The following is a 14,380-nucleotide window of genomic DNA, read 5'->3' on the forward strand; positions in this document are numbered from 1 at the left end:
AAGTGGTCAGTTATACATATTGATATTTATTACACTGTTCTTTTTGGCAAAGATTGCCATCTACAATCTGAATTGACCATTGCATCTATTGTGCCGTCTCTTCAGCGTTTTGTCTCTTTTTGCACAACCTCCTCATTTACTGCCTGTGCTTCGTCGGCCGTTCCTTCCTCTTCCTCCTCCTCCTCCACTTCTGCTGCTCTCTCATCAAGCGTCCCCTGCAAGGCCTCCTTCAGGGTCAGGCTAACCGCTTCAGAGTCCCTCACCACGCCCTGCTCCACTGACATCTCTGGGTGGTGCCTCCGCAAATGCTTGACCACCTGGAACTTCTGCTTGGCTCTGTAGGAGCAGTGGCGGCAGCAGAAAGGTTGCTGCTTCGTGTGCGAGAGGTAGTGATGTCGGAGACCTGCCGGCCAGCGGAAGGCCTTGTGGCAGAGGCCGCAGGAGTACGGCCGATCGTCGCTGTGCTGCCGCTGATGGGTCTTCAGTATGAAGCTAGTCTTGAAGGCTTTGCCGCATTTCTCGCAGACATAAGGCCGCAGGTCGCAGTGCTGCGTGTCCCGGTGGGCGCGGAGAGCATCCGCTCTGTTAGTGCGGTAGTCGCACTCGTCACAGGCGAATGGCTTGTCCCCTGCACAAGACAAAATAAATTACAATTACAATTCACTGAATATGTAAACCTCACTTACAAAACTAAAATTCGGATGGGTGTTCGCAGCTTGCTAACAGGGGAAAATCATGCAATAAAAATGTGTAAGCTAAAATATTATTTGTTACAAATCTTGGGAAGTTTGCCTGAGCATTAAATATGCTATATTCAAAATACAGAGCAAGTGCATGATTAAGGGATTGCCTCCACGCGGCTCTCAAGATGACAGAGGCAAAAATCATTGTTCAGGTAGTTATCTAATGTTGAAAAGTCACAAAGTATTAAAATCATCAGGCTTTATGCCTTGCTGATTGATACCTGTGTGCTTGGTCATGTGGTACTTCAGCTGAGTCGCCCACTTGCATTTGTAGCCGCAATCTGGACAAAGGTACTTCTTCTCTTCTTGGTGAACCCTCATGTGAAGCTGTGGTAGAATTTATTATAAAACACAGAAAAAGAAAATGTATCATTATTATTTTTGCTTTGGTTTGTGTAAATGCATCCAATATCAGTATAGGACCTATACTATATATATATATATATATATATATATATATATATATATATACATATATATATATATATATATACACACACAGTATATACAGTATATTATATATAATATATATGTTTATAATATATATTTATAATATATAATATATATACTGTACATATAAATAAATAATGATGCAAAACTAAACAGAGACATTTTTGAGTCGTGTCAGAACAAACTAAAAGTTGTCCTTGCTGTCAGTTTATTTTTGGAAATGCTTTGCTTTTGTGCCTAAAGTTAGATGAGAAGATCCACACCACTGTGGAAGCTGGTTAGCTTAGCTTAGCATAAAAGCTGGGGACAGTGGGAAACCGCTAAGAAAAGCACATCACTAAAAACATGTTATATTACATTTTCTTAATCTGTACAAATTGTTTAAATCTGTACAAAGTGCAAACACGTATGAAGGTAGATTTGTGTCTTTATTACGCAAACAAAAAAATATGTTTTGAAAGCAAATTTCTCGCACTGCAATCAAAAATCAAGTTTGTAAGTGAAAATATATAAACTGAGAATAAATTATTTGTTAGTTTTGCTTATGAAACTATCATTTTTGGTTGCAAAACAAAAACCTTTGCTTTCAAAACGAAAAGCTACGGTTTCAAAACCAAAAGCTACGGTATCAAAACCAAAACCAAAACGTAAAGCTACGAGTTGAGTTTGGACGTAGTGGGCGGGGCATACGCTGCTGAATGAGCCAGGAGTTTCTATTGGTGGGTTCGACTTACGTCACATGCACGCAGAAAGTGAAGCTTCATGTCAACAACACCTCATGTCGTTCTTTAAAAAAAGAGACTCTACGACACTAACAACATGAAAACAAAGTGAAGTGCTAACAGAGCAATATAATGTCAACTTACCTCCATGCCGCTCATCACAGTAACCTCTACAGTGGAAGTAGATGCCGGGATCCAAGTCGAACCCACCAATAGAAACTCCTGGCTCATTCAGCAGCGTATGCCCCGCCCACTACGTCCAAACTCAACTCGTAGCTTTACGTTTTGGTTTTGGTTTTGAAACCGTAGCTTTTGGGTTTGAAAGCAAAGGTTTTGTTTGCGTAATAAAGACACAAATCTACCTTCATAAACACGTATATAATACATATAATTGTATAATGTTCCGTCCAAAACAGCACTCTTAATGACCTGTTTAATCTTACACACAACAAGCTATAAACTTTGAGCTTACCTTCAACCTCGACGGATCAGTGCAGGTGTAACTGCACTGCTCACAGCTGTACGGCTTCTCTCCGGTGTGTATGCGAATGTGCCACGTGATCTTCTGCTTGTTCCGGGTTGAATACTCGCAGTCTGTGCATTTGTACAGGCGCTTGCCTCCGTGTGAACGGAAGTGCTGCTCCAACACCAGCTGATGCTGACACGCAAACTGACAAGAGCTGCACTTGAAAGGTTTATCATCTGGAGATCCCTCCTCGTGTTCGCTCAGAAGGTGTTGAGCTAACAGCTGCCTTGTTTTGGTCCCGAAGGGGCACAGCTGGCAAAGATGTGCCAGGTGGCTTCTCTGATGAACCTCGAGGCCCTCCTTCGTCTTGAAAGACTCCTGGCAGGTGTTGCACTTTACCTGAGGGTGCTTGCTCTCTTGGTGGGTCTTCAGCGAGACCTCGCTGCCACACGAGTAGTTGCACTGCTTGCATGAGAAACACGCCTGGAGCTGGTGCACGCGTTTACAGTGGTTTCTCAGCGCAACTTCTGAGCTGAACTGAGCCTCGCAATGCGTGCAAGCGTGGTGCAACTCCCCCGTGTGGCACCTGAGATTGTGCCGTCTCACATCGTCGAGCGTGTAGCCGCTGAAGTCACAGAGTGGGCAGAAGTGCGTCGGCCGTTTGTCGTGGATGCGCATCTTGTGCTGGCGCAATTTGGTCACGGCCCCGAAGGTCTTGTCGCACACGTCGCAGCTGTGACGACCGATTCCCGTGTGGAGAGACTCGTGCTCTTCCAAGCGATAGCGCCTTGCAGTGCTAAAAGGGCAATATCGACAATGGTGAGGTCGTGCGCCTTTGTGTTTGAGCGCGACATGCAGCGTCATGCAGCGTTCTTGTTTACAGGTGAAAGTACAGTGCTGGCAATGCAAATGTTTAGCAAGAGCAACTTTGCTTTTGCTATGGACACACGCGATGTGACGGGTCAAAGAAATGTGAGATTTGGCTACAAGTGAACACATGGTGCATTGGACTTCATCTGGCTTTAAGCAGCCTCTCTTTTCATGACTGTCTAATGCCCTTTTCTGACTGCACTTAAATGCACAGCTTGGACAAGAGAAGATTTTGTGTTTTTCTGAAACTTTCCCAGTTCTGTCATTGTGATCCTCAACCAAGTCCTCTCTTTCGTTGGCCGACTCGCAACCACACTCATCCTCCACTTCTGGAATGATCTGATTCTCTCTTTTCTTTGAGATCCTTCTGCAGTGTGAGAGGTGTCGCTCAACTGTTGTGAGCCTGACTGATGAAAAATTGCACAGCTTGCATTTGAATTTCCCATCTTTTGACTGAAGGGACGTCTGCAGTGGAATATTTCGTTGCTTGCTCTTGGATAACAACTGCTTCTTTGTCAGTTTAACTTTCAAAAGCTTTTTTGTCACAATTTTGCTTGGCTTCTGTCCCGATTCACTGGATGTAAAAACATTATGAACAAAACCTTTACATTTTGTTAAATGAGATGTACATTCTTCCTCTTCTTGCTGATGAAATTCCTGATCATTTGAATCTGTGGAATTCCGATTAAGAAGTTCTGTCTGATCGGCATTTGTTCCCTCATCAACTTGTTTGGATCCTACAGTAGAGTTCTCTTCTGCTGTATTTGAAATGCCTACAAATGCCCTTGTTTTTCGTGGAAGTGCTGGACACTTCCTTGCAAGGTGGCTGTCAAGGCCTCGCCTCTGTTTGAATTGCGCGCCACAATCCTGGCACTTGTGTCCCTTTGTTCTACCGCGGCACAAAGCCCGGCTGTGGTACTTCAAAGCGCTCTCCTTGCTGGTTACGTAGGAACACTTGTCGCATCGATGGACGTCTTTGGTTGGCACCACAAGCATCTGCACCCTTCCCTCCAAAACCATGGCATCTGCTTGGTCCTTGTCGTGCTTCTTCATAGCTTTCAGACGGATCTCAGATTCTAATGGCTTATTCTGCTCGGATGGAAACGTGGAACCGATTGATCCACCATCATTCTCCCCCTCAGATGTTTGACACTCCCTAGGTTCAACTGGTTGACTTGTATTATTGCGAGACACACAGTTGTCATCTAAGTCACTTTGTTCATGTTCTGCATCTGCCATAGCCACGTTGTCTTCCTCTGATGAAGATGTAGAGTGTGCCTTCTCTTGGGATATGTCAAAGTCATTACAACTTAAACTGGCTGTGCTTGGAGTTGGATTTGTGCAGTGTCCTTCCTGACTCTGCAAAGAGGAGGTCTGGTATTCTGTGGTCGATAGTGTTGTTAAGACGAGAGTACAGTACTCCTCTGGACTGTTCACCGATGGAGGATTGTCAGAAACACCTTCATTAACAACCTCTTGAGAAACAACATCAAAAGCATCCACAGAATTCACAGTTCCTGAACCAGCTAGGGTTCCTTTGCTGGCACTGTGATCTGGCGAGCCAGGAAGATCAGATTGTCCTCTTTGAGAAGGTGGAGGTCCTTCAGAAGTGGATGGTTCAGACTGCTCGTGAACTGCTGAGGGCTTTTCGTAGAAATCCTGCAAGAACCCGGTGGAGTTCCTCTCCTTCTCCTTTGCAGCGTAGTTCTCTAGCCATGCTTTGTCCCCAGGGACGTAGCCATGAGCTTTCCTCTTGTGCAGAAAGAGGCTGATGCTACTGAAAGAGGAATAGAAGCAGAGGGCACACCGGAACTCTTTCAGCTTGGTGTGTTTGCAGTTCTCATGGTTTTGAAGGGCTTGTCTGTAGCAGGTAGTGTACGTGCAGTATTTGCACTTCAAGACGGACGGCGGTTTCTCCTCACCAGAGTGTTTGGCCAACATGTGGTTGCGGAGCTCATATTTGCGCTTGCAGGCATACGCGCAGATCTCGCACATAAGTGATTTGGCCTGATGTCGTAACTTGTGGCTATTGAGCTGGTCCATGCGGTGACAGCGGTAGGGGCACTGGTCACACCGATACCTAGGACAGGAGACAGGAAGTTTGGTCATAACAACATTACACTGAGGCCCTTTGGGATTCAGGAGAATAGGCCTATATGGGCATGGGCACTGCACTAATCAGGCTAAATAAGTGAAAACACCTGTGTGGGTGTACCAAGGGTGTGTCGGGGCTTCAAACTAAATTCAGTGAAAACACATCGATTTTTGATAACTGCAGTGCAGCAACAATGCCAAAATGAAAAACATAACCAATGGTTGCATCGGACCCACTGAGGTATCTACCTGAGGTCTCCAGCATGTTTCCTCATATGGACATTCAGGTAGTGCTTCCATTTAGTAACGTATCCACATTCAGCGCACATAAAGTTCTTGTCGTCTGAGTGAGTGAGCATATGTTTCGAGAGGTAGGACTCATCTCGGCATCTGAAGTCACACAGGCTACACTTGTGGGGCTTCTCACCTATTAGAGAGAAAAAGATTAAATCAGGAAATGTGACTGAAAGTAGGCAAAAGGCCAAACGTAAGGTGAGAATCACATGAGAAAAAAGCTGATCCCCTCCTCACCGCTGTGCATCAGCATGTGGCGCTTCAAGCCCCGTTTGTGCGAGGTCACGTAGCTGCACTGAGAGCAGCGGTGGATCTTCTCGTTGGCGTGCAAATGTCCAATGTGCTGCTCGAACTCCACGGGGTTAAATGTGGCGAAGGAGCAAAAGTCGCAGCAAAGCTTGTCGTTTCCTGGGTGACCGTGCCGCTGGTGCTGGAGGAAGACGGTCTTATTGGAACAAGAGAAATCGCACTGTGAGCAGTGGTAGGCGAGGTGCGTCCGATAATGAGCCTCCATGTCCGTCTCACTTTGGAAGACGGCGCCACAGGTGTGATGACGACACTCTACAGCCTTGAGTCCGTGCACCTCGGCTGTGTGCCGAAGAAGTTCTTTGCGCAAAGAACTTTTGAAAGAACAACCCTCTTGGAAGCAGGCCACTGGCTTGCTGCCCGACAGGACGTTGTGCGTCTTCATGTGGGCCTTAAGCGACCTGCTCTGGCGAAAGCTTTGACCACAGGTGGGGCAGGGATAGCTGTGACCGCTCACGCCATCCGCCGCCTCATCGGCGTGCACGCTGGCGAGGTGGCGGCGGATTGCGTTCCGCTCCACGGCAGAATATTCACACAAGTGGCATCGGTGAACCTTGTCGCCCGCCTCACGGAGACTGTGTATGCGTAGCTTGCTCTTGCTGGTGAAGTAGCGCTTGCAGTTGGGACACTGGAGGCTGGGGTCGGGAAAATGTAAATGGAGGTGCTCCTGCAGGTGGGAGCGCATCTTGAAGCAGCGCCGACACTTGGGGCAGGTGTGGGTGCGATAGGTAAGCTCTGATCCCTCAGCAAGGTACTCTGATGGACAAGAACATGTGAAATTCATTTTGAGCATGGCGACAAAAGTTTGTGATAAAAGTGAAGATATTTTCTATTGACACATTGGAAAAATCTAAACGAGAACAAAACATAGTAGCTTCTGTGATAAAAGACTATTTACACTGCCAACTGTAACTTTCTGCTCTATTGTCTTGCATCATAAGAGGCTCACTTGGCACACTTGGCACACTTTTGCTGCTACAAGTGCAATAACAGTATTTGCTAACATGGCTATTTGCAATACGTGCTTTGTTGGCCACCTCTGGGCCGTGTAAAGTTATGAACACAAGATTGACACTTTATCACCTTTTAAGTTGATTTGGAAAACCTGAGCAAACCCTCACTTTTTTACACATACATTTTACACATTTTTACACGTACAGCAGTCATAGAGCAACATCATCCTTAATTCTGAGTCGTGTTGGTGTCCATGCGATCAATTTAAGTCCAATGTTCACCAATGTTTTATCTCCGTTTTTGGTCTCCACCAAGGGGGATGAGGGGAATGTCTGGCTTTAATTGCTCCACTATTTTCCCCAGCTAGTTCAGGAAGTGCTGCCCTGAGCCTTCCACTTAGCGCTTATTGTATTCGTATTACTTTGTTGCACTTATTGTTTTTGTTTGTTTCTGCACTGTACTTTGGCTCTGCTTCATGCTCTTAGATGCTTGTTTGGAAAAGGAGATGCACTTATGACTTCTGGTGACTAGTAGTTCTCTTGAATACCTATGTTGAATGCACTTATTGTAAGTCGCTTTGGATAAAAGCGTCTGCTAAATGACTGTAATGTAATGTAGTTCGTTTGGCGGAATGGGTCGTAGTTCATCTAATTATTGTCCTGCTAAATTTGCCCTTGCGAGTGTAAGAACACTGCCATTGGACTTTATGGTCTGGAGCGATCACACGTCACTAACTGGCACCCTAATTGATCACTTGTGTGTTTTAACATCACTGGAACATCTCACGTTTTTGTGACTTCTGTGTGCTTTATTATTTGATATAACCTTAACTCACCATAACAAACCCGGCAGGTTGGTGTACGTACCTTTGGATGGCGGCGATGCAGCGTCCACTGCTGATGGTTTGTCTCTTTCCACTGCCTTCCTCACTCTTTTAATATTGCGCCTTTGCTGCTCAGGCGGTTCCTCATTCCCGTCTTCTGTTAACGACGCTGCATAAGCCGGTTTGGGGATTCGCTTTCTCTTGGGCCTGCCGGACGCCTGAGGCTGGTTGCTTCCATTCGTGCATACCGTGGCCGCCGTCTCGTTCTCTATGAACAGATGCGCCAAAATGTTCATGTAAAATCTACTTTTCTTTTTGAAAACCAAGCACATATTTAATAGATTTCTCCGTGTGTATAACATAACACCAACTCGGTTTACCTTGAGCGCAAGGTGGCTGATGGTTGTGCTCCACCAGGTGGTCATTCAGGTCTTCAACATGTAGAGTGACAAACTGACACCGAAAGCAGCCGAAGGGCATGTGGCCCCGCAAGTGTCTCTCCATCTCATCCTGTGTGAGGAAAGACACTTTGCAGGAGCGGAGGTTGCAAGGAACGAGAGTGAGACCATGTGTGGACGTCAAGTGGGCTTGATATTCCTGACGGCCTGCGCTGCTGAACTGACAGCCTTGCTCGGCGCAGGGGAATGGGCCTTCAGGGATCCCGCTGTGGATAATTTTGAAGTGGCGTTTCAGGACGCCCGGCTCAGGAAAAACCTCACCGCACTGAGAACATTTGTAGTTCCCCACTTTTAATTTACTGGATGGAGTGGTTGGCCTTTCTGAACAGGGGTGCGAGGTAAACAAGCCACTATCTGAGAAACTCTGCCCACATTTTTCACATCCATGAGGTTCAACAGTCTCCATTGTGTCTGGGGAAAAAAACAAAAACAGCATTTAGTTACAATTGGACAGATTTAAAAACAGCATGCCAAACATTTGTAACTAATCTTTAGTAGAAATTTGTACAAGTTCCACAAATACCACGTCTCAGTAGAGAGTTCAAACGGGCACTGTGAACACTGTGTTCTGTGGATAGTCCAGAGTAACATAGAAACAGTGGAAGGAGATGTTGCTGTTGAATTTTCTAAATGTCATTTTAAGAGAAATGCTCTACCGCAAACTAAATTCCATTCACCTACCTTCAGTGAAATAGACATCTCTAAGATATCTCAAATTAAAATCTTATGGCAAGATACCACTAAAGGAGAAGAAAGGACATTCTTTTCATATATATTTATTTTTTGTAATTTGGGAAGCGACCATTTCAATTAATTTGAAGGAAAATAATTGTGAAGTGTTACAGGACAATAACACAACTGTAATACGCTGACGGTGGTAGACGTTTTGCATTCAATGCATAAAAATAGACATCATCGCATCTACAGTAACTTAGTACAATAAATTGTGTTTTCATCATTAGAGCCTAATTTACTGTCTGTTGCCTTGTATTTTCAGGACTAGCTTAGTTAGGTGATGAACATTAGATAAGATCTATTCTTGCAGGACAAACCACAGACTGTAAGGTACAAACAGAATATCAACCTACTGCCTGGGTTTCCGCGGTCCGTTTCTATCTGAAACACAGAATACCAACCATTATCAGTTTGACAGCATCCAACTCGTAAAATTCACCTTTAACAGCCAAGGCTGTCTTTATTAAGTCTGAGTGATAGTAGTAAGTTTCACTTACTTTTTCATGATGGTGTAAAATGGTATCAATACGCTAACAGCATCCCCGATAACTGAGCTATCGTTAGCTTCTTGTTAATTTGGTCGCTAACCGGCTCAGTTCCTGCTAGCAATTCATTTCGCCGTTGCGGTCTGCACAGTCTTTACAGTAAAATGCATACACTACGCTAGTCGCCAAAACATCTTTATTTATTTAGTTGAGTTGTCATCTTAGCTTACGAGCAAAAATAATGTTACGATAATACGAGCTAGGAACGGACGATTGAGGTCAGGCGCACAGTCGGACAGTTATTTGTCAAACACAGGAAGTGTAGTAGAGGTCGCTGTCACTACTGCGCACCACATCCATACATTGCACGCATGTGGGCTTTAGTAGGTTGAACAAATGTTGTTTTCAAAGAAAATGCGTACACCGGAAACGACAGCATCCAAGACAGCCGTATGAGATGGAGACAAAGACGGCAAGTCAGTGGAATATTCGCTAATTACTTAACATGGCAGGATGTATCACTTGAAACTAGTGCATAACAACTACATAGTCTGAATCCACGGGGAGTTGCGCACATATCAGCAACAATGCCCCTGTCAGACTTTCTGGACGGCCTGAAGGACAACCCGTACTTCGGGGCTGGGTTTGGACTGGTTGGGATCGGGACAGCCTTGGCAGTGGCCAGGAAAGGTGCCCAGGTGGGAATGATCTTCTTCCGCAGGCATTACATGATCACCCTGGAGGTCCCCAGCAGGGATAAGAGTTACCACTGGCTGCTGAGCTGGATCACCAAGCACAGCAAACACACTCAGCACCTGAGTGTGCAGACCTCCTACCTGGCACACGAGAGCGGGCGGATTCACACGCAGTTTGACTTCCACCCAAGCCCTGGGAACCACATCATCTGGTCAGAGATATGATTCCTACAGTTACCATTGTCTTGGGCAGTACAGTACATCCTCTGACGCTGTCATCTGTTGTGGTCTGCAGGTACGGGAGGAAGTGGATCCGGGTGGAGAGGACCAGAGAGAAGCAGATGGTGGATCTGAACACTGGAACCCCGTGGGAGTCCGTAACCTTCACTGCTTTAGGCAGAGACAGACAGATTTTCTTTAATATCCTACAAGAAGGTACAGGTTTATGCATGTCCACAGTATATCCCACACACACACACACACACACACACACAAAATTAGTGTGTGTGGGGTGCGCTGCTATACACTTGACTCGTGTTGCGTCCATTTGCCATTTAGAGTCCATTTGTCAATCATGTTTTTGCAGCAAGAGAACTGGCCCTGAAGCAGGAAGAGGGAAGGACGGTGATGTACACCGCCATGGGCGGCGAGTGGAGGCCCTTTGGGTTTCCGCGGCGACGCAGACCCCTCAGCTCCGTGGTGCTGGAGGGAGGCTTGGCCGAAAGGATCGTAGATGATGTGAAGGAATTCATTGGGAACCCCAAGTGGTACATGGAGAGAGGTAGATTATCCTGGTGTTTAACTCATTCATACAATGCATAATAAATTGCGCTTTATTTTTTTTGTATTAGAGTGTTATATAACTCATGTTTGCATATCATGACCATTACTCTTGGGAGGTGTAGTGCCTGCCACTGTCTGTCAAGTCTTTCATGTTGGTGACACTTTGACATCTAAAATTTGAGAGTTGAGAGAGATACCTTTTGAAAAATAAACAAAACCGTAATAAATTAAACACAGAAAATATGAATTCCCAAGCTGCTTTTCCGAATCGTTTTTTTTTTTGTGTTTTGAATAAACGTGTTCTGTGTGACCATGTTGCTATTTTGTTTTTTTCTTGTCAACGCAGGCATACCCTACAGAAGAGGATATCTGCTCTATGGCCCCCCGGGGTGTGGGAAAAGCAGCTTTATGTGAGTGTGCGTTTTGGATTTGAGCTCTTACCCTTCTTGTTTAGAGTCTGTGTGATCAAAAGACTGTCATGGCTTCTGCTTGGGTGCAATTTCACCTCCGTCGTCGTGTCTCATTGTGTTCCAGCACGGCTCTGGCAGGCGAGCTGGGCTACAGCATCTGTCTGATGAGTCTGAGTGACCAAAGCCTTTCAGACGACCGTCTGAACCACCTGCTGAGCGTGGCACCGCAGCAAAGCATCATACTGCTGGAGGATGTAGATGCAGCCTTTGTCAGCCGAGAGCTGCTTTCCACAGAGAGTGAGTAACAGGGAATGGCCGGCCCTTGGGATTTTGTTGTCAGAAATGTAACATAAAGAAGAGGATGAACTACAATATTACTAGAAATTGGTCCCTCTGTTTACATTAACTCATGAGATGTTTTCATTGATGTATCGGGTAGAATGTGTTCACTTCTAAAGCTGTGATTGTTCAGACGGACCCGTCTTTGTGTTTCATTCTCTTTTGAGGGTGAATTTCAAATCTCTTTTTTGCTTTTGCCTCTCAGACCCAGTGGCCTACCAGGGAATGGGGAGACTGACCTTCAGTGGCCTGCTTAATGCTCTGGATGGAGTGGCTTCATCTGAGGCCAGAATAGTTTTTATGACCACCAACTTCATTGACAGGTACTGTTTGAAGAAAATGTGTGAACACAGTATTTATTATGTGTGTTGTTGTCCAAGAAGACTGGGAAAGAATCTTTGACTTCAGTAAAAGTTGAGAGCAAAATTAAAATCAACTAGCGGAGAAAAGAACTTCCGGTTTTTGTCTTTAAATGTTGCTGATATTAGTAATCATGAAGTTTAAGAACAAATAAGTCAAGACATCCACAAATGATCCTCAACGACATGACATAAGTTCAGCAGTTCTTTTTATACCTTTTTGAAATCATACGAAAAAAACTGAAACCAATTAACATTCAGCTAACACATAAAGCTGCACCAGTCAATGTGTTTTGATATTAACAAAGAATGAAATGATTGTGTGTAATGTGATGAACCCTCAGAGAACAACTAACTGACTCTGCAGTTAGCCTCAGATAAATCCAGTACAGGCCGCCTGCCCAGCATCCACTGGTAGACAGACAAAGTTACTTGACTTGATGGTGAGCATTAGTGTTTAGCAGTTAAAGAGACATGTGTTTCTCAGGAGTCGATGGACACCAAAACAGAGCCAAGAGGACACTAAATATTGGACTCATGTCAATGCTAATGTTGCTCTGCTGGGTGGATGTATAAACGAGCAGCAGTTAGCTAATACAGCTTTGTATGGTGACAATAGGCCATTGTTGTGTTTCCAGCTTGTTATGAACCCCCTAGTGGCTACAAATATCAAATAATGCACCTTGAGATTATTTAAACTAATTTAAAGTACTATAAACTAGAATTCAAACTATAATATTTACCCAGTTACATTGATATATTTACAAAATGGACACTACAAGCTCTGTTATGGCTGCCCAAATGTGCTTTTTGACTTTTCACGAGTTTTACATACATTTTCATAAAAAGAAATATAAGTGAACCGTTTTAAAGTCATTCAGAATTTCATTAGACTATCTTTCATACATTATTTTTGTGAAACATAAGTTAAATGTAATAAAATTTAAATTGAGAGCCCTTTATGAAGCCTTTCCGTAAATCCGCATTTCTGCACACTTTGCTCAAGGGATTTACCCACAATTCATAGCAATGTGACGTTAAACATGGAGTTACCGGTGGAAGCATGGCGACTCAGAAACATTAAGGATTTAAGATGGAACATAAAAACACATGAAATCAGAGGAATGGAAGCAGAGATTATATTACACAGGTTTATTCATCAAACATTTCATTTAGTCATTGAAGCGGTTTTTAACAAATATACGAGAAAATAGATTAATTGAAGTTACCTCTCATCTTGTAAGGAAAGAGCCTGGAAGACATTCAAATCAAGGGAGTAAAATCTATAAAATAAATACCCACAATTGTACATAATATCTATGACGTTACGTGATGTGTTGCAGCAAATTGCTGTCCCGTTTGTACTTACAGTCTCTCAACCATTCACCAGGCGACCTTCACTTTTCATGTGTAAACAAACCACACACCTGTTGCTCTCTTACGTCATGCCAGAGTCAGTGCATCCTTGGCATTTTCAGCGACATTAACTGCCGCTCTTGCTTGTAATCTCTGCACACAGGTTAGACCCAGCACTGATCCGACCCGGCCGCGTTGACTTGAAGCAGTACATCGGAAATTGCACGCACTGGCAGCTCACACAGATGTTCCGGCGGTTCTACCCAGGCGAGCCTGCCTCCGAAGGAGAGCGCTTTGCGGAGCGTGCCTTGGCCGTCCACTCCGAGATCAGCGCTGCCCTGGTGCAAGGACACTTTCTGCTGCACAAAATGGACCCCGCAGGATCTATAGACAATGTTGCGCAAATGAAATAATGACAGGACTGCTAAGCGTTTGAAGACTGATGACTTCTTAAAGAGAAATTTGAGAAATATTGTTTTTACATTTCCAATTGACAGATGTGCGTCGATGCCATAGACTGTATGTGCAGTTTATGATTGATACCAAATAAATACATTTCTGCTGAGTGCATTCCATCATGTGAAAGGCCCATACTTACTCCCCATCTTAGACTATCATGGAGTGCCCTTGTGCAAGGGGCCGAGGCTCTAGCTGCTTCGGTGGAGTTGCTCAACAGGCAGCAGTAAAGTGTGACAATAGCTAAAGCTAACGTGTTTGTGTTTTCTGATGTGGTTCGTGGTTTGTGGGATCAGCGAACACAAATAAAACCAGTTTATTTTTCACCATTCCTTAAATTCTATAGTCAAATACAACTGCAACATACTGTAGATGGTCAAACATGTATTTCTCTATTTAACCTTTATTTATACGTGGTTGATTGGCTGAGAGTCAAACTGAAAATTTTAAGTAAACCAGGCACAGGCTCAGTGAAGGCAATCGCAGGCAGGCAGAGAATGGACATTATGAATGGCATTAATGTCACAGAGAGATGGAAGTGTTTTGATTTTTAAGTGACAAATGATTCCATGAGACCGCTGC

The 14,380-nt window shown here is 44.5% G+C and overlaps 2 protein-coding genes across 3 annotated transcripts; one reads left to right on the forward strand and one right to left on the reverse strand.

The window, feature by feature from the left end:
- Positions 1-2: 2 nt before the first annotated feature.
- On the reverse strand, positions 3-9,559 carry znf142 (zinc finger protein 142). 2 transcript variants are annotated; one of them, XM_068705113.1, is made up of 9 exons: positions 9,413-9,559; positions 9,269-9,296; positions 8,103-8,591; positions 7,766-7,990; positions 5,877-6,701; positions 5,595-5,772; positions 2,388-5,331; positions 965-1,070; positions 3-628 (listed from the first exon to the last, which is right to left on the reverse strand). In XM_068705113.1, exons 3-9 carry the CDS (start codon positions 8,584-8,586, stop codon positions 102-104), a joined length of 5,289 nt encoding a protein of 1,762 aa, XP_068561214.1. In that variant the 5' UTR covers positions 8,587-8,591; positions 9,269-9,296; positions 9,413-9,559; the 3' UTR covers positions 3-101. The 2 variants fall into 2 exon arrangements, with proteins under 2 accessions (XP_068561214.1, XP_068561215.1); XM_068705114.1 differs by lacking the exons at positions 3-628; positions 965-1,070 and adding an exon at positions 1,869-2,224.
- A 168-nt stretch (positions 9,560-9,727) lies between these two features.
- On the forward strand, positions 9,728-13,910 carry bcs1l (BC1 (ubiquinol-cytochrome c reductase) synthesis-like). Its single transcript, XM_068705117.1, has 7 exons — positions 9,728-10,307; positions 10,391-10,530; positions 10,682-10,876; positions 11,225-11,288; positions 11,413-11,585; positions 11,833-11,950; positions 13,506-13,910. The coding sequence occupies exons 1-7, from the start codon at positions 9,988-9,990 to the stop codon at positions 13,753-13,755; spliced, it is 1,260 nt and encodes a 419-aa protein (XP_068561218.1). The 5' UTR covers positions 9,728-9,987; the 3' UTR covers positions 13,756-13,910.
- The last annotated feature ends 470 nt before the right edge of the window (positions 13,911-14,380 follow it).

Source organism: Cebidichthys violaceus, unplaced genomic scaffold (assembly GCF_023349555.1).
Source record: "Cebidichthys violaceus isolate CVI_PGR_0920_01 unplaced genomic scaffold, fCebVio1.0.p SCAF_11, whole genome shotgun sequence".
NCBI lineage: Eukaryota > Metazoa > Chordata > Actinopteri > Perciformes > Stichaeidae > Cebidichthys > Cebidichthys violaceus.

Coding starts and splice junctions, on each gene's coding strand:
- znf142 (XM_068705113.1), bottom strand. CDS start 8,586: ATGGAGACTGTTGAACCTCATGGATGTGAAAAATGTGGGCAGAGTTTC. Junction 6,702..7,765: donor TGCATCGCCGCCATCCAAAG/GTACGTACACCA, acceptor CTTGTCCATCAG/AGTACCTTGCTGAGGGATCA. Junction 629..964: donor CCACATGACCAAGCACACAG/GTATCAATCAGC, acceptor TGTCTTGTGCAG/GGGACAAGCCATTCGCCTGT.
- bcs1l (XM_068705117.1), top strand. CDS start 9,988: ATGCCCCTGTCAGACTTTCTGGACGGCCTGAAGGACAACCCGTACTTC. Junction 10,877..11,224: donor CAAGTGGTACATGGAGAGAG/GTAGATTATCCT, acceptor TTGTCAACGCAG/GCATACCCTACAGAAGAGGA. Junction 11,289..11,412: donor TGTGGGAAAAGCAGCTTTAT/GTGAGTGTGCGT, acceptor ATTGTGTTCCAG/CACGGCTCTGGCAGGCGAGC.